The 27,447-nt window shown below is 37.1% G+C and overlaps 1 protein-coding gene across 2 annotated transcripts; it reads left to right on the plus strand.

Annotated features, from left to right (window-relative positions):
• Nucleotides 1-1,009: 1,009 nt before the first annotated feature.
• On the plus strand, nucleotides 1,010-26,486 carry MINDY2 (MINDY lysine 48 deubiquitinase 2). 2 transcript variants are annotated; one of them, XM_035553984.2, is made up of 9 exons: nucleotides 1,010-1,749; nucleotides 9,010-9,067; nucleotides 10,798-10,862; nucleotides 13,159-13,317; nucleotides 14,755-14,857; nucleotides 15,997-16,139; nucleotides 21,558-21,731; nucleotides 22,637-22,810; nucleotides 24,276-26,486. In XM_035553984.2, the coding sequence occupies exons 1-9, from the start codon at nucleotides 1,105-1,107 to the stop codon at nucleotides 24,393-24,395; spliced, it is 1,641 nt and encodes a 546-aa protein (XP_035409877.1). In that variant the 5' UTR covers nucleotides 1,010-1,104; the 3' UTR covers nucleotides 24,396-26,486. The 2 variants fall into 2 exon arrangements, with proteins under 2 accessions (XP_035409877.1, XP_035409878.1); XM_035553985.2 differs by having other exon boundaries at nucleotides 1,020-1,749; nucleotides 24,279-26,486.
• Nucleotides 26,487-27,447: the final 961 nt, after the last annotated feature.

Here is a 27,447-nt window from a genome sequence, read left to right on the forward strand (position 1 = left end):
GAAGCGCAGCACGCGGCCACAGCGCGGGACCCCCGCCTGCCCTCACGGCCCCGCGCTGCCGCCGCAGAGACTCGCTTTAGATGTAGGGCTTTCTGACAAGTTCCACTTCACTATCGTGCCCCTCTTTTGTTGTCCTCTCCCTGTAAAGATAAATCCCCGTTAACGGTATTAGTTGATTCCAAAAGTCCTTAACTTAATGATTTATTTATTTTATTAAATAAGCATCCTGCAGTGGTGTGGGGAATCAGCCTGGAGGTTTCTCTCCTCTGACCTCTGCTCTTCCAGGAAATGGGGGACACCACCCCTTTTACAACAGTCCAACTCCCACGCCGTGTTACTTTAGGAAGTTAGGAAAACAATAGCTTTTGGTAAACCATTGTTTTTACCGGAGAGCCTACCTTCGTGTCCAAACTCCCCCGAAAAGTTGTGCAAACACGTACGCAGAAAGCACCATGACAGCGAAGGCGCTTCAGATAAGGCTGCTGAAGTTGATGCAACAATTTACGAGGAACCAAATAGGAGAACCCTGAGAACAGAAGCGGTAAGGGAAGCTCTCACCATCCCCACGCTGCCCTCAAAACGCGTCACTGAGAGGTGAGGGGCAGAGGCACCGAACGCGTGCATCGGGGCGAAGCCCGGGTGACGGGGCTGCGTTACTTCTGCCCGCCCCGCCCCGCCCCGCCCCGGACCACACACCCGTTCCGCAGACACCGCGCCTGCCGCCTCAAAACCCACAGGGGGCGGCCCACGCCCGCCCTACCCGCGTTACTTCAGGGACAGCAGCCGGGCGGGGCCGCTCGGACATCGGCCGGAGGGGGCCGGTGGGGGCCCGGCGCCGCCGCGCCGCGCCGCGCCCGTTTCCCCTCACAACTCGCCCGTTTTCCCTCAGAGCTCCCCCCGCCGCCTGTCGCGCCCTCAGAGCCCCGCCACCGCCCTCCGGTGCCGCTCCGCCCTCGGGGCTCCCCCCTGCCCCCGGCGGCTCCAGCCCGCCGCCCGCCCCCACATCCCCGGCGGGGCGGAGCCGCCGCTGCTGTCATGGCGTCGCGGGCGCTGCTGGCTGAGGAGCGGCCGCTGCGGTGCCGATAGAGCGCGGAGGAGCCGGGCATGGAGGGCCTGGCGCAGCCCCCGCCGCCTCCGGGCTCGCCGCAGAGGGGCGGCGGGGGCGCCTCCGGCCACCTCCTTCTGGAAGAGGCGGCGGCGGGCGGCGGCTGCGGGGACGGGCCCGCGGCGGCTGAGGCGGGCGGCGGGCAGCGCAGCCCTTCCCCTCGGCCGGACCCTGCGGCCCTCCGGCCGCCGTCTCCCCCGCGGGCCGCGGAGGACGCGGCGCCGGAGGAGCCCGGGAGCCCCGGAGCGGCGGCCGGCTCGGAGAGCGGTGCCGCGGGGGCTGGCCCCGGGAGCAGCGGGGCTCCCAGCCCGCCGGGGGAGGAGTCCCGCAGCCTGGACTCGCTGGAGTCCTTCTCCAACCTGCACTCCGGCTGCCCCAGCAGCTCCGAGCTCAACAGCGACGCCGAGGAGGCGGCGGCGGCGGCGGAGGCCGCCCCGGGGGGCCCGGCCCCGGAGCCCGGCGGGGATAGGCCCGCGGCGGGCGCGCAGCTCCTGTCCTCCTCCAAGGAGCGCTTCCCGGGCCAGTCGGTGTACCACATCAAGTGGGTCCGCTGGAAGGAGGAGAACACGCCCGTCATCACCCAGAACGAGAACGGCCCCTGCCCCTTGCTGGCCATCATGAACGTGCTGCTCCTGGCTTGGAAGGTACCGGGGCTGCGGGCGCCGTCGTCGCGGGCCGGGCAGGCGCTGCCGCCCGGGGCTGGAAGGGGGAGGGCTCGGGGCGGCGGGCTCCGGGGCCGGAAACTCGGCAGCACACCGCCGGGAACCTGTGCTAACTCACTCCTGCCCTGAAGCACGTAGAGAACTTGGAAAATAAATAACTGCTGGCGGGCTGTTGCCAATACACTACTTAGATGTCGCTGTCATACGGGGGCTTCCTATGTTGTTGCCTTAATGTAGAAGTCAAAGCCTGGATGATGCTTTTCTAAACTGAACGATGTTTTGTTGGCAGATGTGTTGAGGTTTTTAGGAAATATTTCTATATATAGCATTGAAAACTTAGGCAATGTTTTTGCAAGATAGATTAATTCTGAAGCGAGACGTATGCAGGATTTAACAAAATACAGATTTGCACAAATAGCTGCCTGAGTAATAGGGATGTGTTTGTACAGTTACGTGGCATGGATTGTAAATCAGGTCGTGACCAAGTACTGCTTTGAGACCTGGAAGTTCTTGTGTTCTACATAACCATGGTGGATACAACTTCCTGTAGTCTTAGAATAACTTTTAAATATTTAAAATAGGTGACTTGTATGTAAAGCATAATATAATTATTAGCATTTACAGGTAAAAGGAATATCAGTCAGAGAAGAGCTAGTGAGCTGTGTGTATTGCAAAACAAGAAGGGGTCCTTTTCAAAAAATACTTATAATTCAACCCCAAAAGATTGATGAGATGATAGAATGAAGTCCTAAGGATAGGAAAGCTTTATGAGAGTAGTTCTTATGTTGTAGTATCAAGGGGAATAAATTTGGTATTGGAGGAGTAGGAGGCTGTTCACAGGTATAACAGGTGATACAGAAGAAGGCCAAAATTAAAGTAATAAGAAGAAATTTGTTCAGAGAGGTAATTTTTCAGAAGATTAGCGATGGAATGTGTGTTTTGTTTTGTTTTTTAAGTTGATGTCCCTGTACACTTTCCTGAGCAGAATAGCTCATGCATCAGAAGGAATGCTGTGGACTCAGACTCTGTAATGTTGATATTTAGACATTGGTGAAAGCAGTACAGGGGAGTCATGTGATTTTAAACTATCATCTTATATAGTAGGTCCTGCGAACCTCAAGAGGGTGTGAAGGTCTTTATAGACTTCAGTACTTAATGCTTTCTTGTTATACTCCCTCTTTAATATGTAGAGATGAGTACAGGGCCTTGGAGAGCTTGTTCACTATCGTTAGTTGTGGTGGGGTTTTAAAAGAAGTGGCTGGTTTGAGGATTTACCTTTTTAACTGTCCATTTAATGAAAGGATGGATATAAATGGGACTGCAGTGTCCGTGTTGTTTGCTCTTAATTTTTGAGAGGTTTTCTTCCTTAGCGTTCTTTCTTTCCTTCCGTAATTATATAATAACTTTCTTCTGCTGTCCTCCATGCAGAGTTCTATCTGACAGTCTGCTTTGATCAAATATTATGTTAGCAATAATTAATGTGATATCAAATTTTATGAGTCGGTGGAAATCGAAATGCATCTTTGGAGCGTCCTTACACTTCTTGTTGCTAGGATTACAGAAAGGGTTTTCTATAATGCTATCAGTTTATATAAAACCTCAGCAGAATTTACATGAATTGCAGACAGACAGCAATTCACCAGTTTAGGTGAAACTGCCAATATGTGACTATTTATATGCTTCAGTGTTTTCTTGTTAGTTGGTTGTGTATTTCCCCTGCCTGTAATTGATTCTCCTAATTAGCGCCTCTCCAAATTAGCCTTTCTTTTCCCCAGTTTATAGTCAAGAACCATGTTGGCATTGTTTGGAGTGGCAAGCTTATTGGCAGCTCACCTGCACATCATTGACAGTAGCCAGCTACATACCAAGGCTGAGGATGGACATCCACATTCTTCTCACTTCTGAACCAAGATGAACACTAGATTGGGTCAGGTAATTATAATTTGGGAACAAGGGAGCAGACAAAGAGTTGAAAATAGGCAAAAGCAGAGTGAGAATACCATAGCATGTGTTAGATGAAAAGGAATTAATGTGGCAGGGGAAAAACTGCAGTAAAAAAGGAGATGAGAACGGGGAGGAGGGGAAATAACTTGAACAGAGTATAACAATGTGAACAGTTACACTTTAGTGCCTCTTCCCTGTATCCACCACTAACCTTCCTTCTTAGAACTCTGTCATGGCAAGGTTGAGTGTTGTGGTCAAACTGTAGGTAAATATGGTCTCAAATAACTTCAGATAACGCATGGAAGTTCTCAGAGTTGAGAAGTGTTACAGTCGAAATGCTAGTTTTTGTTTTCATGAATATTTCCCTTTGGATGTCCAATTATATGCTTTGCTTATCCCAGAATGGGAGTGATAATTTTGAGATCCAGTACTACATGCAATAGTGAAAGCTGAATTCGGATTTTTGTTTGTGATGAGTTGCACACAATCAATTTGTTGAGAACTAAAATTTACCTTTACTTCTTAATAATGTAAACCATAATCATGGAAATATTTATACCTTAACCTCAAATATGTATTAAGGAGAACTCGCTTTTTCCAGATGTTTCAGTGCCTCAAAGTTCAAGCTTCTTACCCCTGTGCTAGATTATCATTTTAAAAGTTAGCAGTTTTGCGTTCTCCTGTCTGTGTCCCAATTGCCCTCCAATAAAACAGTTTGTTTTTTTTGAGATAGCATCTCTTGACTCAGTGAGGGCAATAGGTAGTATATTAATTTGCTTAAAGGACTGCAATAACTACAATACAGGAAGACCTAATAAATATCGTACCTTAAACGCGTTGTGTACTCAAAGTATTTCTTCCTAGTGGTTCTCGAAAATCTTGTTCATTAGTTGAGCAAGATTCTTCTCTGTTCCTAGTCACTATTCAGCTTTTACTATGTCTCAGGGGAGGTATTTTTGAGATTAGATTTAAGATCTTCATTTAATGATACAAGCATAAAGACTGCTTGAAAATAATTGAGTGTTGCGCCTATATGTACTCAGCTGTGAGACAGTGTGAGACAGAGCTAGCAATGCAAAGCTTGCTTTTCTAAGTACCTTTTATGATATTTGTTAGATGTAGTCCACTCATTGCTTTCTGATAGCTTCTGGCATTGTATTAAAATGCAATTTTGTGTGGGGTTGTGGAATAGCCCTTATTAAGATTTACCATATGGTGATTGTTGGATGTTGAAAGCTTAGTAAATGTGCCATGCAGTTCTGTTGTGAGTTCCTCAGGTAGGATGTGATGTCATCTAGCCAACGAAGTCTATGAACTTTAACAGAAAGCACAGAAACTACATATCTGAAATAGGCAACACAGAACACAAATCATATTGGAACATAAAATAAGCCTAAGGGAAAACATATTTAAGTAGAAATATAAATAACTAATATTAATGAAGTCTCGGGAAGTGAATACATAAGGAGTATCTTGTTCTTACAAGTTTTTATATAGGAGAATAATTCTAGTAGTATATATTGACGTCATCTGTAAAAGTTTTGTATATCACAGCCCTCTTAACAAATGGAAGGTTTTAAGAGCGACATTACCTGCATGCCTAGTTGTACAAAACTGCTGGTAACTTTCAGAACTCCATGAACTACCTATTTAGATGACTATAACAGTTCTGTAAATTAGTATTATATAACCACTGATGCTTAGGTGTATCCAAACTGAGATGTAGAGAAGAGAGAGTAAAAAAATTGCTAGTTAGAAATTTTTAGTTTTAAGTTCTTGTAAAAATGGCCTGTTTCTCAGAGGAGCTGAGTACAGTATGCTCCTGCTGATATCCATTTGGTTTGTTGGAGTCTGCAGTGGCAGTGCCTAGTTTGAGGTCTGGCATTGGCTCGTTACATGTGTTCTGCTTTTCCTTTTTACTGAGCTAAACCTTCTTACGGCCAGAATTTGCACAGATTGCTCAGATGAACTTGCTCAGCTTCTAAGATGAGTTGCCAGTGAGTTTCTGATGAATGCTCAGCAGAGGCCTTGGCAGCTTTCCTCTGCATCTGTGAGATGAGTTGAGCTTGCAGATCAATGGGCCTATACTTGTGCATTTTCCAGGACAGGAAGCCTGTTCTAAGGGACTGAAGGAACCGTGTTTGAGAGGGGAGATGTGAGATTACCAGGCGATAACGCATACTATCAGGCTATGAGTTTATGAAGCTTTTCCTGCAAGGCGAGAGGTATGTGTTTGCAGGAGATACTCATCATCTCTTGCTGGCGCAGGATGAAGCTACCCTTACCTCTTCCAGAACACTGAATTGAGAGAGTTGCATACTGTAAATAAGTACGTTTTGAGACTATGAATAATAGGCACTTAGAAATGTTTATGGTCCCTTTCTATATACATAGTATTTACAGAAGTGTTAGTTTCAGTGCAGAGCTATATTACTTATTTTTTTAGGCCCTTCTGAAGTGTTGGAGAATACAGTTGAAATTATCTCAAGTCAGTATTATTTCATTTTTCAGTTTGTAGTCTATCGCATAGAAACGGCATAGGTTTTGCCAAACAAACTGTTCAGTATGAAAATCTGTTTACCAACTGTTTTAACTGCAAAAATGTCTCAACTGTACCTAACATAGTTGGTTAAGAAAGATTTTTTTTTTTTTCCCCACTTCGGAGGACTGGAAGGAAGCTAGAATGAAAACTGGGCAGGTTTGGGGGAGAGATTAGGGAGGAAGACAAAGAAACGGCAGTAAAAGGGTACCGGAACTGGGTGGGAGCTGAGGAAATGCATTTTTCCTAAAATGTGAAAGTAATGTAAAATCTAGCAACAAAGCATTGGCATGTATTTGTAAGTTTTCTGTCCCTCCTGTTGTGGACAACAGCTTTCGCTACTACTGCTTACACTGTTTTCTTCTGTTGATTTATGTGGAGAATGGCTGTGGTTCTGTGTGATTTTTTGTCTCCCCACTTAAGTTTTAAGGTATTTTTCTTTCCTTTTTCCTCTTTGTTGTGTTGTCTTTCCTGTAGTTTAAGCGCTTGCAGTGAAGCCCTAAACAGTTAGGAAATGTCGTGTTTTCTGTGTATCAAGGCAGTTCTGTTCAGAAGTACTCATGACTGTTGGAACCCAATTAGCCCACTGTAAAGGTGTGATCGAGGTCTCATGAAACATGCAATACCTAAAATTATGCTGTAAACTAATCCATTATCTTTGTTTAGCATTTAATTAAGCAGTTTATTTTGGTATTTAACTTGTTAAAACATCTGACTGGGAGATTCCGCAGATACGAGCAAAATTACTTTGATTCAGTTCTTCAGTTAAAAATTAAATAAATTCCTAACCACTACAGTTTGAGGGAAAATTGAGACTTATTAACCAATGACACAAATACATCCTTTAATCCATAGTCTGAAACAGTAATATATTTATGCAATGTTTAAATATGGGCAAACCAAGTAATTATGCTTTATAGCTGCTGTTTGTAATGTAGGCATGCTTCTAGATTCTCAAAATGGACACAGAGCAGAAATCCCCAAGTAATGCTGTCTGAGCTGATGCGTATGTTTAAAAAACAAACAAGCTATCTTCAGTCCTGAAGGAATCATAACATTAGTCCTGCTAATAGTTGAAGTAGCATGATAATTTTTCTCGATGTGATGTTGATACAGCTGTACTGTTTGTAATCCCAGAACCGTTTTGGGTTTAGGTAGTTTAATTCATTCTGTTTCATGCTGTTAGATATGCCTTAGGAGCGGTAGTGACCCAGCCCCAGCTCAGGCTGCATGAGGGCTGTGCACGGCTAATAGTTGCTCGGGTTTAAATGCTGCCAGCTCAGAACTGGATGTGCAAGAATCAGCTTTTTAAGCCTTCAGTCCTGTTATCTATGTGGCAAATTACTTTACATTTATGTGCACACTCAATAGGAATATTATGAACAGGATCAAAGATTCTGGAAACTTTTAGCCTACATAGTGTTAGTTAAACTTAGAAAAGTACAGGGAAGAGGTTAAGGCATTTTGTAAGTTACAATCAGTCGCTGCTTGTTTAAAAGATGCTTTCAAAAATTCATGCGCTTATGAATGTGTGACTGATTTTTTTTCTTCTTGTGTAATTCATATACTTTTAGGGTGTTTTTTTTTTTTTGTAAGTAGCAGAACTAATTAAACTGTCTTGCAAGCTTATGCTCCACTAATTTCCTGCTTTACTAACAATTTATAGCCCCCTAGCCTTTAACTCCAATGCCTTCCATGTTCATACTTTTATTCTTGTCCTTCCCCAGATCCCTGATAGTACTGTCAGCCTCTTTCTGGTGGAGAATGGTGACCAGTGTTGAGGAATTTGATTAATATGTATATATGTGTGTATATACATCTCCTAATAGTCAAATACCAGACTTTCTTGACTTTCTCTAGTAAGATGTGGAAGAGAGGATGAGATGAAAAACTGATGAGAAAGTTTAAAAAACAAACAAAAAAACAGAAAACTCCTGTGTTACTCCTTGACACTGCCAGAAGCATGGTTTTGTGTGAGTCTGTGCTTGGGCTTTTATTGCAGGGAAATATGTAAATGGGAGTGAGCAACCAAAGCATTTATTTACCCAGGATGCTGGATGGAGGAGATGACTATCTAAGAAGTTTTTGGTCCTGACAGCTGCCGGGGTGGTTAGTTGTAGTACATGATGGTGACAGGACTGGATCAGGGAGGATGGAAGCTTCACTGAGTTGTATGTATTTGGTCTTTCTGTATGGCGTTAAACTGAACCCTTGAAACGTGAGCATGGGATGAGAGGCTGGGAGGTCATTTCCTCAAACCTGTGTGAGTCTTGTCTTCCCTGTCTCAGCAGCAGCCGCCCCCAGATTTTCTACAGCCTCATGTCTGTTCACTGGAATTTTTGAGTTAAGACCAATTAAGAGATATAAAGAAGTAGGGTTGTTGTTGTTTTGTTTTTAAACTAAGTGTGGCTACATTTCTCAGACTGTTCTTCCTGCATGCTTGCAGCTGAGCTATGGTGAACAGTGCAAACTCCTGTGAAGTTGAGGGGGATGCTGATGAGAGGTTTTGATGGGAGAAGGGAGCACTAGGACAGCTGCAAGTGAAAGAGAGTACTGTGTGCATGTGGTTTCTCTAAAAACTGAAGTGTGACCTTATCCTTCTCATAACTTTTCTTTAGTAGAAGTCCTGCTAGGCTAATGGTCTTACAAATTGGTGAGCCAAATGTGATCAGAAGACTTCAGGCTAGAAATACCTGATTAATACTTCCTAATCTGCATTGTTTTGAAATTTTAAAGAGAATATACTTTTACTTTCACAGGTTAAGCTGCCACCAATGATGGAAATCATAACAGCTGAACAGCTGATGGAATATTTGGGTTAGTAATTACTCACAATAGATAGTTTTTGCTTACATGTTATACTTCTTAGTGAGTAGTAGGATAGGAGGACTGTGTTATTTACTAACATTTTTTTACTCAGCTTTACTTGAATGCATATTTCAAGAAAATTACTCATGGTATTCAGTAACACATGTTTTTCCTCAACAGTTCTTAAGTCTTCTGTACTGTTTTCCTAAGTTGTTAGCCTAATGATGCAGTTGATGCAGTTTAGTATGCCAGTGTGTTGGTAGATTTAAACTTATTCATGTCTTTTAATGTTTTGTTACAGTCCACAGAATGGAACAAGTCAATTGTGCTTTTAATTCTCAGCAGTAACTATAATCCTTGACCCAATTAAAATAACATGAAAAATGAATTAAGTTGTCATGGTGACTGGGGTCTCATTTGTGGGCACTGTTCCATTACCAGATTCAGTCTTCGGCAAAACTGCAGCTGTTTCCATCTGACAAGTCTAACTTCAACAGCTCAGAGTGATCCAGATGTTACAAGTGCATTTGCCCTGGTTCTTAAGCTATATGCACCACGGTTCCTTGCCTTTGTAGCCTAACAAATGTAAAACATTTAAGCTTAATATACTAAACAGGTTTGGTATTCTGAAGCAGAAGAAAAACTTACTATATTTTCTTTTTTCTGTTTGTAAAGAAAGCTTCTCAAAAACCTATTAATGAATATTCCAATAGCAGAAAAAGTAGTTAAGTAATTAACTTGGAAAAAAAACCAACACCAACATCTTTTAAGAACTCTAATTTCCTGTGCCTAAACACTTTTTTCTAATTGTATTGATAGAACAATGCTATCTGAACTCACTGCCTAATCACAGTTGGCTAAACATGTGCCTTGAAGTTTCTTCTGTCTTGAAGACATATTACCTTCTGGAATTATTTTATTAAATTGAATCTCAAAATCACTTTCTTAGATCGTTTAGATTCCTATTTAGTCAACAGGATTAGCAGTTGACAAATTGTTCTCCTACAGCTTAAAAAGAACTTTAAAAAAAGAAAAGCCCCTCAACCATATTGAACAATTTGAAGAGGTGATAAAATAAGAAACCTATGATGATACTTTCATTAAATCTGTAGAACTTCTTTGTGTGGAAACATAGTTTTTAGGAATGAAACAAGAGAATAAAAATGAAAAGCATAGAAATAAAATTGAAAATTCTGGGTGAGGCAGGTTATGGAGACTAAAATTTTTGGTCACCATTTTTATGGTCACTAAAATTTTTGCGAATCTTGAACCCGTGTCTTGATTAACTGATTAATAACCTATATGTTGCAAACACAGATGGAATACAGGCCTTTCAGAATTATTAGTACATTTTGGAATATGTTTCCATACACATTATGTCAGTCAGGATGAGCAGTTCCAATTCTTAAATTGTATTATGCAATTACATGTTTTATTGTGAACAGTTTTGACTTTTTATGAATCAAGGCACAGAGGGAAGGTAAATAATTAAGAGGCTGGCATGATACTCTAAGTGATTATGGAATGCTGTTTTAGTAATGACATTTGAATTTCACTTCTCAATATATGACCTTAATATTTAAAACATATTTTTGTTTTACTTTGTACTTATAATTCAGGCTATAAAACAATGGCATCTCATTTAATAGAAAGCTTAAATGGTTATATTTATGATCAGTTAGCTTCAGTCAGAAGCGTTCAAAGAAATGTTGAATAAACTATATTTTTGCTTTTTTTAGGAGATTATATTCTTGATGCAAAACCAAAAGAGATATCTGAAATTCAGCGTCTAAATTATGAGCAGGTAAGAAGCTGCTCCTAAAATACAGTTGCTTATGTAATATACTAAAAGGTACTATTTTTTTTTCCTCACTTAAGGTTTACTGATTTGTTAAGAACCAGAAGCATACTAACTGTTATTAGTAACTTTCCCTTTTCTCTAGGCTTGATGTAGAGTATTATTTGTAAGTATTTCTTATTAGTGAAGAAAAAATTCTTATCTGTTAACACAAGAAACTATTGCTTTTCTTCTTGCAATGAGTGTAACAAAAGAATATTTTTCATATTGAGGAAGAATAACATGGAAATACACATGGAAGCGTGTAACAGGGTGGTTGCTCTTTGAAGTCTTCTATTTTGCATTCTTCAGCATGCTCCATTCTGTGGTCTCTGCTAGTCTTTCACTGATGATACAGATGAAACGAGATCTGTTTTTAAGTGTTGATGGACAAAAAGAGGTTGATTCCGTATTATACAAGGCAATATTATTTGCACTGACCACTGTTTTATCACAGAAGTCTTTCTACATTAAAATAAAATGTTATTCTTTTCCAAAAATATTGATGTATATATGTATCTTGGAGCAAATGTTTCAAGCTCTGTGATCACAGATGTTTCTTTTTGATTACTTGTGGGGGGAAAAAAGTGATTTGAATTTAAGTATTTCAAGCTAGTTCTCTTTATTGTTAGGTCATCTTTTCTTGCTAATGTTCAGTGTTGAAAACCAAAGTATCTTGGGATGATTTAAATAGAATGAAGATTGAATGGATTCTTTTAAGAATCTTCCAAAATACGCCTTGTGTCAAGTTACATGAATTCTCCTTGTGATAACTGAATTAGCTGTATTTCTTTTTCCCCACAAAATGCTACGCTGTTAAAGATTATAGCAGTAATCAAGTTACAGGAGGTTGAAGAAGATTATATACCTGGTAAAACTACAACCTCTGTGGCTTTCCTGTGCTAAATATATGTATTTACTAAGTAAATGTCACAAATCTTTTTGGTAGATATTTAATGTACAATGTTAAATTTTAAAATGTACAATTTTAAAGAAACCTCCCATTCTAGGAGTATTCTACATTCCATTCAAACATACCTGTAGATGCACTTGTGATACTACATGAGAGGGAAAAAGAAATTAGGTAACTGAGTCTTATAAAATTATTACATTTCAGAAGCATTGCAACTAAGTCTTGGTGTTACTCATAGTTTTGTGTTTATCATGTCACACAGTTAATACTCTGCCTAAAACAATAATTTTCTTCTTACAACATTGAAGAAATTTGTATATTCTTTAGAATACCAAGTTATAAGATGCATGGAGTGACTTCTTAAAAATACTAAGATCTGCCTTATGTTCTAATATACAGGCTTGTATTGGCATCCTGCCCTATTAATTATCAATCTGTTAATTTGTCTTTTAATGTGCTGCCGAAACAAATGTTCAAATCAATGTATTGATTATGTTACTGTTTAATGAAGCCAGTTATTTGGAATTCAATAAATTGCTTCTGAAGTGATGAAATGTCATCTCTACATACCCCACTTACACCTTGTTAGCCTATCTAGCTCTTTATTAGTTTTCTCGTTATTCATCCAATATATAGTCATTTACATTTTTGCCTTCCCTTATTGAGCCCATTAGTTGTTGTTTTGCCATTGTCTTATTAAAAGAAGACAGAGGCAACTGTCTTTCACAAACGGTGGGCTTAGTCTGTGAATCTTGTCTCTGTTTCATTTCTGATCTGTATTTCTCTATTTTTGTTGTGCCTTTTTAACCATTGTTGCAATCCTGAATTCCTCTTAAGCAACAGATGTTGCAAAACCAAGCAAACAAAAAACTCTGTTTCCTTGAATCTCTTGCAAACACTGAAGTACTTTCTGAAGATATTGTTTGTGGATTCTTCTCATTTGGTAGAAAATACCGCAGCCTTCTAAGCTATGTTTTTTTTTTGTCCTTGTGGCAAGTGTGGCTTAGCAAGTGTGAACTTCATCATTTAGACACCAAAATTACAGGGCTTTAGTCCATGACCAGAGAGACACTATATACCGTGATGATACAAACAGCAACACTGCTTCCTTCCAAATAAGCATTTTATATACAAATGCAATTGGATAAACTTGCATTTAAGTGTGCACTTGCCAGTGGCATGAATAATGTGAATGTGTTGAAGCAGTTTTCTAGCTAATTTCTCCTTTTCTATTTTTTTTTTAAAGAAATATTGAGTTGATGAGCACTATGTGATGAAAGATTACAAGGGTAATTACCAAGTGTACAAAGCTCTAGTTGGTCATCTGTTTCCTTTTCTTTCTGTTGTCAGAATATGAGTGATGCAATGGCAATTCTACATAAGTTACAGACAGGTCTGGATGTCAATGTGAAATTTACAGGTGTACGAGTATTTGAATACACACCCGAATGCATAGTGTTTGATCTTCTTGATATCCCTTTGTACCATGGATGGTTAGTGGATCCCCAGGTAACCTGTTTTTTTTCTTTTTCCATATAACTCCAAGAGAAAATAAGTTACCCAAATTTTATTGGGGGTAGGAGAGATGTTTCAGAATTTTAACTGCAGTCAATAATAATGAATATGGTAATGGATGTTCTTAAATCTAGTATAAAAAAAAAGTATTTAAAAAAGTATTTTCCTTAGAGGAGTGAATCTAGACTGTATTTGTTTTTTACTACAGTAACTTTGCAGAGGGTAGGTATTTTTTGAAGCTAACATTCCAAACCCACTACACTGAAATCACAACAGTGTAAATGAGAGTTTTTGTTCTGAGGGACATAGGGAATTGCCAGATACAACGTACCAGTTATTGTTTTTGAAAGCTCAAGAGAGAACACTTGGAAGGAATGCAAGGTTACTTTCCTCTCCTGTTTATGTCTGATTTACATCTACCAGTACCAGCTTTTGAGAACTGAGGACTTTAGAACCAATTAAGGAGAACCGCATCTTTCACAAATGTTAAACTTTTTTAAAAATTGTTCATGATGTTCAGATGTTATTTAAATAAACAGTAAAAATGATACTGTTTACTTAGGGTGAAACTGAGGAGTTTGTCTGGAATAATCTGCCTCTGAGATTTTTACTATTTTTCCTCATGCCTTGTTCATGAAAGCTACTATTCTCTTATTCTTCTTTCTTTATTGGAAAGTAGCTTTGTTATAATTTAGCGTAATGGTGCCAATCAAGAAGAGATTGTTATAGGCAAATGGACTCTGTCCAAAGATGCATGATTTTGGTGTGACCTACGTGGCTTATACCTTAGCAGATCACAATTTGTAACTGTAGTTCTAAAACACAGTGTATCAACAATGTCTTTTAATGATGCTTTATGTTAAGATCCACTGGGATTCCTAAATGATGACTATTCTTTTTGCAAAGATTATAAACTCACTGAAATTATAGTTATTTACGTTTTTGTGTGGCTATTCATGAGGTGAAATCCTATAAAATCTGATTTTTAGAAGTACCCGTTTTTCTAATGAAGTATAATGCTTACAAATAAAACAATATTGATGTGTATAACATATATTCAAGATGATAGCATTTACCTGAATCCTAGGGGGTTCTGTAACTTGAGCTGTAAACACCATAATGGAGAAGTAACTGGAAGGGAGAATGTCTCTTTTACAAACTGCATCCCATACTCTCTTCCCTCCAGGTTAGCAACAGCTTTTGATGTTAAGTTTTATCTTTAGGGATCCAAAATGGGATGTGAGACTGCAAGATGTTTAACAGTCTGGTGTAAAGCTTTTTGGCCTACTATTCTTAAAGGGATAACATTCTCTATTTGTTGAAACTTTTAAAAAAAAAAAAAAAAAAACAATCTTATGAATAATTAGTCTAAGCTTACAGTTTTGTTCCGTTCTTCACAAAGATAAGTTCTCCTGTTCCCTCCTGCTCCAGGTTGCTGATATAGTAAAAGCAGTTGGTAACTGCAGTTACAATCAGCTAGTGGAGAAGATAATTTCTTGTAAACAGTCTGACAACAGTGAACTGGTTAGTGAAGGTGGGTAACTTTTTTCTGTTCTTTATCTAATTATCTGCCCTACTGAATTTTAACTTCTTACTTTGAATGTAGGTCATAGTATGTAGCAATATAGGTGTGGTGAGCTGCATGTTATCTACTTTCCCTGGGTAGACAAACAGCACTGTGCTCATCTTAACTTTTCTGATGCAATTTCTAAAACAAGGATCAACTTTGTTCTCTCGGTATATGAAACGTGCCTTTTAAAAAGATGGATATAACTTCCTTTTATAAAAACGTAATACGGGCAACATTCAGATTTCAACTTGGCTACATATCATCTCCTATAATTATTATATAATTATATACTACATGATGACAAGCAAAAACTCAGTGGTACCAGAAGTGGATACAGCACTTCTAAACAGGAGAGGGTTATTTACTATGCTCAGGTTTTTTAATCTTTCTATTCGTTTTCTTCTCTCTGAATGTGTTCCCTTAGATTTGTCATAGTAAGGGGGCACCTTCGTAGGGAGGAAATTGAGGGGAGGGGGAATAATTTAACTGTTGCATTCAAATTTACACATAGGTAAGTTGATTGCAGGTTTTTACAAATCAAAGAAGAGGATCTCCCCTTTTATTGTTACTCTATAGTTAAAGGATGTATGTCTTAGTTTTTGGAAGAATTCTTAGGGTTTTATTTGCTTGGCATATTATCCTAATGATATCTCTTGTATTATTTTTTGTTTGGCCCACTTTTATGGGGGTTAGTTACTGAGCAGTGAATGCAGTCTCAGTATTCAGAACCACCTGCTTATCCAGTGCAGAGAGTTAGCAGTCTTGCAGTACTGTGGTGAGGACAAAACACAGCCCCTTTTTTTTCCTGTATTTCTTGGCATTAGACCAACTGTATATAATGAACAGTGTCCACATTCCACTACAAGCAGTTATAACTCTGGGTCTCTAGGTTAAGCTTAGGTTAAACTTGCTTTTAACTCAACCGTAGCAAGACAAAACAGATAAAAATGAATTTGTAGGGTTTTCACTTTCTTTTTTCTGTTAGTGTCATCACAGCAAATATTTTTGCTTACTTGACATAAAGCGGGGCAGAGAAGATTACCAAGTATTTATATGTTTAAAAGTATGTAACAGACCCATAACAGTATGTATTGCTTTTGTAGGATTTGTAGCTGAGCAATTTCTAAATAACACAGCTACACAGTTGACATACCATGGGCTGTGTGAATTGACTTCAGCTGTCCAGGAAGGAGAGCTCTGTGTGTTCTTCAGGAATAACCATTTTAGCACTATGACCAAATACAAGGTATATTCAATGTTTTCGTTGTTTTTAATTTTGTGGGTTTTGTTTGCATTTCAGAGGAAATCTTGGTTTTCCCTGTCTTGAAAAAGAAATAAATTCCAGTTTGTTCTTGTTAAGTAAGGATGGGCTATGATGAATGTAAGGTCTATCGTGAATGCTACTTGCAATGTATTGATTGCTGTCTTAGATATGAGGATCCACTATCACTTTAAATCTTACTGTAACTTTTCCCTTTACGTTCAGTTTGTTTCTTGTGTTAACTCTTTTTGTGGTTATGTGTAATGATGTAATTTTCTTATGTGGTTTAAATTTACTCGAGTATGTAATCGGCAAGGGTAAGGTTAATGGATTTGTTTAATTTCTTGTTCCTGAGGATATGGAATTTTCTCTTATTTGGACCAGGAGGTGAGTAGCTCCATACATGCATCCTGGTGTTCAGAATACCAAATATCTGGGGAAGTTGAGATGAGCCATAATATTGGTTCCCTTTGTTAGGGAAGCGATTGAGTCTGAAGATGAGGAGACAAAATGGTGAGAACTGTGGAAGGAGTACTGCAGAATGCTAAAAGCAGGTGACAATTTGAATGTTTCTGACACTCCTTTTTCCATGGACTGTAAAATCTGGCTTAGGCAAGTTTATAATAGCTTATGGAACATCTTTGTTTTTAACACAACTTTGCCTCTAAGGTGATTGTGTATTTCTGCATATCTGAGTGTTAGGCAGAACAGGTTGCAATAAAACTGCCTCCTAAGATTTAATCATTCCCTTCTTTTCAGTGATAAAATGATGTATTTTGAAGTAGATTTTTCATAGGATTACCATATAAAATCATACATGTAGTTAGATATTTCTCTCAAATGTAAGTATAATGAGTTCTTACATTTGTATACAACTACTGAAATTATATGTTGGTTAGGTTTTTTTTAAATGAGACTAATTCCATGGACATCTAATAATGCTAACAAATGGGGGGGAAAAAAGTATGTGCAGCATACAAAAATGCAGGGATTACTTTTTTTTTAAACCATTTATTATTTGATGACCTCATATGTGAAGGAAACTCTTCCATTTGGCAGTACTAGTCCTTTTTCCCCCCCATCTGTTAAACTTGACTGTCATATGCTTATCTTTGGTATTTATAACTGAATAACTGCTCATAAACTGACCTAAAGATCTGACTCATGCTATTAAAGAGTGGATTAACTCTTCAAGGAAGTAACACAGCTGTCTTCTAATAACTTCTTAGAGCCATGCCTATAATTTGTTTTAAGTCAATGATGTTCTTGAAGCAATAAAAGTGGTAAAAGTATCTTTCTCTTCCCTTCCTTCCCCCTAACCAATTAAAAAATAAATTAAATATATATGTGTATATTTGTTTTGGGGCAAAACTGTAATTATGTTCGATGATGAAGAAGCTCATTTATGTTACAATTTTTAGAGTTACTGTTTTGCTTCTCTTTATTTTCTTAAATCTGCCTTTTGGAATAATTGGTAGTAGTTCGTCATGTGAGGCCATACAGGACACTTTTTTAAATTTAGAGTATATTCCAGATAAAATACTTGTAAATCCTGGACTCAGATTTTTAAATGCTTCACTTTTGTACTATAACTTTAAAATATAAAATATTCTTTGTATTAAATATGTTCAATGAATATCATGGTATATTTTACTTCTTTGAAGTTGCTATTGTTTTGTAACCCAATCTTCTCCATTTTGAGAAGTTTTAGACCTCTGATATGAGAAGTTTTGGAATATGGGTCAGAAATGTTTCATCATCATTATGACCTCACTTGCAGTTAGTGTTTAGTTTCCATGTTATCTACAGACTTCTAATTTTTGGGGTTGTCATTTTCAAATGGTTGTTCAACTTTCTAATGATATCTGGTGTGTTGTATGTTACAGGATATAAGATATCAAGAAACTGTCTTAATAAAGACAAATTCTTCATTAATTTATTTTTAAAAGTTAACAGTAACCTTTCCATCTATTTCCTAGTTATTTGCAGTAGCTGTATGACTAACTATATTCTTGATTATCAAGGAAGTCAGAAACGGATTTGACTTGGGCTTTTAGCCAAGATTAGCTATCCGAAATCTTTGTACTCCAGGATACTCATGAGTGCTAAATGCATTGTTGTCAGAGTTGAGATTTCTCAACTGCTTTACTCTTTTTATTAGATTTAATGCTGGCTCTGTAGATTTTTAATGGGTTTGCTTTTATTTCAGAGTTCTAGCAGTAGTCAGCAGTAGCTGTGTTATGGAGAAATGCCCATCAATTATGAGAACTGAAGATGCAACATATGTCAAAAAAGCTGAAGACATAAAACTTTAGGGTAGGAACAAATAGGCTTTCTTCTGCTCTGTACTGGTGCCACATAACAATTATATGATTGTGATTGAGCAATTCTTATTATTTGTGGTGCTGGGTTGAGCAAATTTTTTTTAAGTTGCACATTAGTTTTTTCCACATCCTATCTGGTGAGATTGTTTTAGAGGTAATTAATGTTTTCTGTCTTTAAATTTATTATGTTATAATATGCATTTAGCTATAACTGCTCAATAAGGTATTATCTTGCAGATATTTTAATACAGGGATGTTGTATTGCAGATATTTTAAATGGGGAGTTGTAGACTCTGGTGACATCCTTTCTGCATATAATCAGAGCTTCCTAGTTCTTACATGTTTAGTTCAAAGAATTTGCAATATTTGTCATTATTTTACACATTATCAATTTAAAAACAGATTTACCAACACTGCCAATACTTTACCCCATTATATACTGAGTTTAGAGGAGTGTTGCACTGTCAGATTGAAGGATGTCTACCTTGCTGTTGGATTACTTACTTTAAAGGGCTATGTTACTGAAATGAGTTATGTGAAAACATGGAGAAACAGCCCAGTACCCTAAATTCCAAAATTTTTGCATGTATAGTAAAAGAATTTGTTCCATATAAGGAAGGGAAGTGGAGTGACTCCTTGCAAACTTTCTTTTTATTTTTTTTTGCATTATTACTGACTTAACAGTAACAACATAGGTTTGAAATTCTTTTTTTTTAATATTAAGTGCTTCTTGAAACATCAGAAATGTCATGTTTATATGTTCATAATAACAATTTTGAATACCTGCCATAGATTAGTAAAGTATCAGTGTTGTTTCATACTGTAAAACAATTTATTAACTCTAAAAATTTATTAACACTGGTAGCTGACCTGTAAAAGGTAATTCTATGCTAGTTATAGGGGTGAAGATAATACTTTGGGCTTTGACATAGACAATAGGTGAGAAGTTGTTTGTCTGGGAATGCTTTTTAAAATATTTGTTATTTTAAAAAGAATGTTTGACTTATGAACAAGAGAATAAGTGAAAGGAAGAAAACTTTTTAATTTGGTCTGCTGCTTTATTAAAATATTTGTTATTTTGAAATATTCCTGTTCAATGCAACATAAAGACACCTCTAAAATGTTAATCTTCAGGCAGGTAATGTGATTTTTACTTGGCTTTTTTTCCTCACTCAAGGAGTGTCAAATGGAAAGGGTGCATTTAATAGTTTTTCGATTTTAGATGCATCATTCACTTAAATGATGGAAGTTGAGTAATAAAGTAGCAATAATAGAATGGTGGCAGTGCATTCTTTCAGAAATTAATATAAAAAGTTTTGAAGAAATCTTCCTCTGAAGACTTCCGTTTCCTATTTGTAAAACTACTGAGGTGATATTACAATGTAACTGAAGATTCACAGATTGCATTTCAGAATAGAGCATCAGTTCATTTATCCACTTTAGGTTATTAAATATAGTCTTGGATAATTAATCCTTCACTATTACTCTTTGAAGAGTTGAATGATAACTGCATGATACAATACGAAGTTGTCATTTCTAATTTGGAAAAGTTCAAGTACTATTTTGATATAAAATTGTGGCATTTAAAAAAAAAAATCCATAATTTCATATAAGATAAAAGCAAATATGGCGAAGTATAGAAGGTGTTAATGGTAGTTCAGTTATAACAACAAAAGGGAATAAGTAACCGATTTATCCATTTGCCCAAGTACTCATTTAGTCTATTTCCTGTCTCTTTAATTGCATATTAATAGTCTTGGCTCTTGTGATTATACAGTGTTTTCTTTTTGCCTTTACTTTTCATAGCTACTAAATATGTCAAATGATAATTCCCTAGATCAAGGAAAAACAGGACTGTAAAGAGGGGATCAGTTTAAGAATGTCTTAGTTCAGTTGGAAAGTTTTTCCCACTGATGTGACTGTGATACAACCTGGCAGTTTTCTTCCTGAAAAGTGACAAGGGATTTGATTTTTTGAGTATGCATATTGCAATGATGCTCTCTAGGTTTATAAATAAATGTGGGATTTCTGTTTTGATACTCCACATGGGCTTCTGTTCAACTAGAAAATATATTTCGTAGCAAAACCTGCATTTTTTCCTTGGGGAAAAAGATGTCTGAGTTTGCCATAGTTAAAGCAAAATTGTTCTACAGAACAACCCAGTTAGCTCTTCCGGTTTGCACAAAAAAACTTCTGAAATACTAATAGATGTAGGCTGCAGGTGATACTACTTGTTACAAGGCCTCCTTTTCCTGTGTTAATTTCATGAGGAGATAAAGTGATTAAAAATAATGCTTTTAAACTACTTGTTCTGAGGCTAATTACCAAGTTTCCAGTGGTTTAGAAAACTGAAGAGGAAAGTCAAACACTCGTCCAAGAGATTCACATATTAAAGACAAACATTTTAAGCCTCATCCTTTAAGGACTTTAAGGTGTTAATGTTCTCTTGGACTTCTGGATCTGAACCTTTGAATTTTATGAAAGTATTTTATGTTGATGTGAATGTGTGTTGTTATTTTGAGATTGATCTAATCTATCTGAATGTTTTAACTTCTAGAGATTTTATTATTATTTAAATTGACACCATTTGATACAGAGTAAAACAATGTTTACACAGAACAAAAACTGTGCACTTACCATGAAAGGGGCTAAATATTTAAACGTTTTTAACAAGCTATATATATCTCTATCTATCTATCTATCTATATATATATTGCCTTTAACTATGCCAAACTCAGACATCTTTTTTCCCGGGAAAGTACTTCAGGTTTGTTTCCAAGGAGTTATCAAGGTGTTATGTTCATTTCTTTATATTAAATTTTATTTAATATTCACCTTTGTATAATGAAAAAACTAAGATGTACAGAAACTAAATGTAGTTAATTTAACAATGAACACTAATATCTGGTCTTCTAATGCTATATGTAGATTCATTTAAATTTAAAACTCACCAAAAAATCTAAATGAATGTTTTACTGGAATGCTAACAGTTGCTAGGGGGTCATTTATCATAACTGTATATCAGACTGTGAAAAAGCTTTTTCATAACTTTACAGGTTTTCTTTATTCTTCTGCGTAGGGTCAACTTTACCTGCTGGTGACAGACCAGGGTTTTCTTACAGAAGAGAAAGTTGTTTGGGAAAGCTTACACAATGTGGATGGTGATGGAAATTTCTGTGATTCTGAATTCCACCTACGGCCTCCATCAGACCCTGAAACTGTCTACAGAGGGCAGCAGGATCAAATAGATCAAGTACTGGATTTCTGCCTCTCTATTGTATTTTTGTGTTTGCTGGTAACTATATGTAGTAAATACTGTTTATTTTTAGTCATATGTATATACAGATGTGTACGTATGTGTACTCATAAAAAAATGACTAGAAAAAAATTCTTCAGATACCTACATTGAGGTTTTCAAAAGTGCTCCTTTGAAATACTATCCCAACTTTACGGAGGAGAAGACTAAGACCAATTCTGAATAGTTCGAAAGGTCTGATTTTAATCTCTGAGAATCCCTGTCTCCAGAGAATTTACTCAGGTGAAATGTCACATCTGCTTTGTATATGGAAACAAGAACAGTACTGTGAAACTTCTCCTCATTTTATAGATTCATTTCAGCACGTTGATTGTCATAACGGAATTTTGTGTTCAGATGCCAACTTTGCTGAATGTAAGACAAGGGCCATAGTAGAATGCACGTGATGGTGGTAATGTTATTCCTAACTATAAGTAATAGTTTCTGGAATTCCAATTGGAGACAAGAACTATTTGTGTTAACATAAGCATATTTTGTGTTTACATAAGCATGTAGCAAGACCACTTGGAAATTCTGCTTGTTTAGAATGTAAGATTTATCTTTATAATCACTGTTATTTTTTTAATACTTTAAAATAGATATATGAATAAGCAGATGCTTTTAAAAAAAAAAAAACAACACCTCAAGCACTGTACATCTCTTTCGGTAGAATAAATAATGTGGTAGAGATAACAGAACAGGTTCTGAAACAGAATTTCTGCTTGCTTCTGTGAGGTAGATGGATTTGAAGATGGAGGCTAGGGGAAAAGGGATGATACTGTGTAGCTGCCCTTGCTGAAAAATGTACTTGTTATGACTTGGCTCTTTGTGAAAGAGCATTAATAAGCAAGTTTACTCTTTAGGATTATCTGATGGCTTTGTCTCTACAACAAGAGCAGCAAAATCAAGAAATTAACTGGGAACAGATACCAGAAGGAATTAGCGATCTAGAGCTAGCAAAGAAGCTTCAGGAAGAGGAGGACAGGCGAGCTTCTCAGTACTATCAAGAACAAGAACAAGCAGCTGCTCAGGTCCAGGTAAGAAAACATTACAGAAGATGATCACCAGTTTTAGTGAGTATTAACTTAATACTTAACACACACATCTATGTTTGTAAATGTTTCAGACAGTTAAGACTGATGCTGTTTACATTATAAACAGCAAGTAACAAGATGAATATAGGAATCTTAACAAATAGCGCTACAACTTCTGCAGTATGCATGCAGATATGACAGTTGCTGGCACTTAAATACTTCAAAGCATGTCTAACCTAAATCAAAGTTTCATTTATACTGTGTAAGTTGGAATGATGGGATGAGTTACTACTTAAGATTGCAAAGATTGCATTAAAATATTTTACATTAATTGCAAAATAGAATTCAAATAGGAGCTTTTCAACAGTAGTCAAAATTGTCTTTTTGTGTTGTGGAAGTTTGGTTTTACCTTTCTATGTGTTTCAGTCATGATACTTTGTGAATCTATTTTGTCCTGATCATCCTGAAATTAACAGCTACTGCTGGTATGCCTTTTCTGCTCCCCCTTAAAAAGCAGTTGTGTTCAGAATGTGTGGAAAATGTGATTCATGCACATGTATGTAAGAAGTTGCTGTATAACTGATTTTTGTATGCCAGAGGCAATATTTAAGTTGTCCTGGATTCAGGGGGTTCTTTCCTGCTGGAGACTTTCAAAACACACACACACTCCACATATTTGTAAATAAAAGCAATCTGTGTGAAGGCCAAGTCTTTGGATTGCTTGTGTCAGTTCAGAACCCTTAACGGACACAGTTGTTAAAAGTGAAACAAGAAATTTCGATGGTTCCAAATTTTGTTATTTCTGCTGCTTATTGCTTACATACAATCTTTGGTAACTACTTCTAAGACAAAGACGTGAACAGAGTGAAAGGGGATTTAATTTCTCCTGGTTGCAAAAAGTTGGAAAGAACTGAGGAACGTGCTTAACAAGGCTTAACAGCATCCTCTTTTGCAGCTATGAATGAATAGTAGCCAGAATAGATGGCGAATGTACAAACTTTCTGTTGCCTTCTGTCTACAACTCACCAAGTTCTTAAGTACTTCCTAGTCAGAAAAAAAGTCTGCTTTACCACATTTCAGCTGTCAAAAACCATACTTTCACTTACAACTTCTGAAATGTGGATTATGTTCTTATAAAAAGAAATTTGAAAAAAAAAGGTACAGTAAATATAGAAGTGCCAGAAAATGTTTGAAGACAAATTCAGATCAGTTGCTTCAATAATAAAATACGTGAACACAATAGAAGAGACTCATAGGACTTTAAATATATTTTCAGTTAATTTTGTTTTTCAGAAATAAGTTTGCATGGAGGTTTTGGAAAACTTTCACTGAAAGACCTTCTACCTGAATTCTGCTGTTTGCATTAAAGCTGAACTTCTGTGTACTTTAAACTAAATAACACTTCAAATTTTTACATCTACAATAACTTTTGCTTGTTTTATTCAAAATGGTATTTTTTTCTACATAGCAGGTGCCAGGTGCTCCTTCTTTAGCAAGTGGAAGACAATCTGGGAGCAATGAACGTAAACGTAAAGAGCCTCGAGAGAAAGAGAGAGAAAAAGAGAAGAATAGCTGTGTTATCTTGTAACAGAAAATGGATTTATTCTGGAGCCAAGTGCATGTCCTCAGAAGCAAAAGCAAGGAGTAAAAAGGAAGACAAACCTGTTACATGCCGCCTGTGCCTGATTACCCCACGGATTTTGTTCACGTTTCAGGAGAGGATGGGTGACTTTGTTACAATCATGCAGACTTTCTTCAAAGTCATAGTGTGTGCTGCTTGAGATGGAATTCCAAATCACAGTTGGATGCGGCTGTGCTTTGAGTTAGTCATAAGTTATACTGCACCTTGTAGCTGAACACACAGATCATGGCAAGTTTTGTGTCATAGTGACATCCATTACTTATTACATCAGTTAGTAAGCTATTTTATCTTCTGCCCTAAACAAAGGAGGTAATTGGTTTTGTGTAAGACTTTTTTCCTGAAGTCTGTACACTAGCACAACAGAATCCTGTGTTACTTTAATGATGAGAAACTATATCTTAGGTTGGGTATAGTCTCCATAACACAAGAGCCCAAATAACAGATGGGCACTGCCTCCTCAATGTGTCCAGATATCCTCGCTTCTGGATTTAGTACTTTTTTTTTCTTTTTTTGAACCCAGATTTATACTGCGTTAGTGCTGTTGTTGCACCCCCTGGCCAGCTTTCTTGCCCCAAGAATATATGACTTGATTATACAAAAATTGTCATAGAAAATGGGGCATTTATTAAGGAGCAAGATGAATATTGTTTGCTTTTCTTGCAGTTATAAACTGGGTATGGCAACTCAGATGTTATCAGGGTTAAACAAGTGATTTTATAGGTAATGATTTTTTCTTTTAGTATTTTTTTCCTCTTGTAGGTAAACTGGACCAGATAATTTCTTATTTATTGACCTCTCCGTATGATAGGTGAATGATGAGAGGAAACTAAGGTCTATAATAATCCTTATTCTAAGAATGCAGAGTTAAAATAACTGTCTGCCTCTTTTTCCCAGAAGTACCTTTAACATGTCCACTTGCATATTTAAGCAAGTGTACTGTAATTAAATACACACTTTTTTGTTTCTAGGTCATATATCTTTAAAAAGCACACTTCCAAAGGGTGAGAGAAAAGCTAGGCTGCTCTGAGATTGTCTAGAAAGGTGGTCAGGTGTAATATTTTGTGTTTTAAATCACTAATTTAGTATTTTTGGAAACAATTTTCTAATTTATGGGAACCAAATAAACATGTTGTATCTTACAGTATTTATAGCGTACAGAAACGGAATATTCACTGAATTATGAGGGAACCGCAAATCCTCCTCCATTTCCATTAAGTCAATAAGAATTACCTTCTTGCTGAACCTTTTTGATAAGATTTGTATTTCACAATTTGTAGATACTTTTGAAAAAGGCTGCTTCTCCTGGACAAGTTATGATTCATGCTCTAGGTCTGGGTAAGTGCATTAGTATACAATAGTCTAGGACAGCTAAGGCAGCTGGATAGAATATGACATTCCTGGTTTCAGGTGTTTGAAGAACGTCTGTAAGAGAGTGGGTGTTTAAACACAAGTCCACAGGTAAAAAGCTGCTTTACAGTTACTTCAGGCAGACCTGCTGCGGTGATGGCAACCAGTAATTACATAAAATCTGTTATGAACTTAGAAGGAAAGTTAGACTTGTAAAGGAAGAATGTCTTACTAACTGAAGGGCCAGTTTATATCACCTTTTTCTTCCATGACAATTTTTTTTGTTTTTCAATTTTGTTACACTTTTTTTACAATAACAAGTTATGAATGGTAGCTATCTAATATACAAATTGTAAATGTAAAGATTTCTCTATATTCTTTAGTGAAGTCATGCCCAGAAAAGTCATTTTAACACTTAATGTATGCAGTTGAGTTAACTTCCTAGGTCAAAGCAAAGGTTGACCTCTTTTTTCCTTTGCAGCAGCCTAACTTCTTCAAACTAATGTGATGGAGGATCACCAACATAATGACTTGTCTACTTTAATCAAATCAGAAAATATTTCAATAGTGTCAATAACAAAGACTTTAAGCCAGAATGTTGTTTAAAAACATTCTGTTAATAAGATTTTTTCCAAATTTGTGTATTTACATTTATTTATTGCCCTTGAAAAATAAATATGTCGAGCTAAGTGTTTGTTATCTTATTATTTTTCACTGACAGTATTGCAGTATTGCCAATTTAAATTATTATTTTTTAAACTTTAACTTGAGCAGGCAATGTGGTTATTCAGAGTTTATTCAGGCTTTTTGCCTGAGATACTTGCTCATATTAGAACAATTCATGTAGCATTTCAACTTTCAGACAGATGTGTCTGAAATCTAATATACTGTAGTGATGGTAATGTTATTTGGTCACAATGGAAGAAAAGTTAAATGTCAGTGCTCATCACAAAGTCTGGACTCCCCAGTAATTCAGTTTCCCTTTCAATAACAGGGTAAGGTTTTCAGGTTATTTGAGATGGCAGGCATGCTATTCAAACAGTTTTCTGTTAATATCCTTTTTTTCTTTCCAGGTCTTGGAGCTTTGGGGAAAAAAAAAGATAAAGAATTCCTAAAACTTAGGGCATTGTTCTGCATGGGTTGAGCTTGATAGTGGCAAAAGTTATAAGCAGCTGAGCTTTTTAATATCCAATATGAAGTATGTCTGGAAGATTAATTAACTCCCCACTATGACTAACCATTTCAAAAGTAACTGTCACAGTTGGTATATAATATATCTGAAACTGAAAAAATATCAATATATAAAATATCAAAAATATCGAAATATAAAATATCAAAAACTGAATAGGACTGCTTTTATCTGTGGTAGTGAACTTGGAAAACAATGTCAAAGTAATCAGGGAGCACTAGTAAGATGATACGTACTTCTGGCTCTATTTACTTCAATTACAGTCTTTTTTTCAAATCTCATTTTCTGGCAAAAGGTACAGATTTATATTTTAAATCTGTTTATACAATTTAGCATGCATGTGCTACAAATACCTACATAACGTATATGAAAGTGTCAGCAAAGTAGAGTAGAACTTTGTTTTCCACTAGATAAAAGCTAGCACAAAAGACAGAATCATAGAATTTTTTGTTGTTGTATTAC

This window comes from Cygnus atratus, chromosome 11 (assembly GCF_013377495.2).
Source record: "Cygnus atratus isolate AKBS03 ecotype Queensland, Australia chromosome 11, CAtr_DNAZoo_HiC_assembly, whole genome shotgun sequence".
Classification (NCBI taxonomy): Eukaryota; Metazoa; Chordata; class Aves; order Anseriformes; family Anatidae; genus Cygnus; species Cygnus atratus.

What these genes read in the sequence shown, in the direction of transcription:
- MINDY2 (XM_035553984.2), top strand. Translation starts at nt 1,105, where the DNA reads ATGGAGGGCCTGGCGCAGCCCCCGCCGCCTCCGGGCTCGCCGCAGAGG. An exon ending in GCACTATGACCAAATACAAG is followed by an intron (nt 16,140 to 21,557) that starts GTATATTCAATG and finishes TCTTCTGCGTAG; the next exon opens with GGTCAACTTTACCTGCTGGT. An exon ending in AAGCAGCTGCTCAGGTCCAG is followed by an intron (nt 22,811 to 24,275) that starts GTAAGAAAACAT and finishes TTTTCTACATAG; the next exon opens with CAGGTGCCAGGTGCTCCTTC.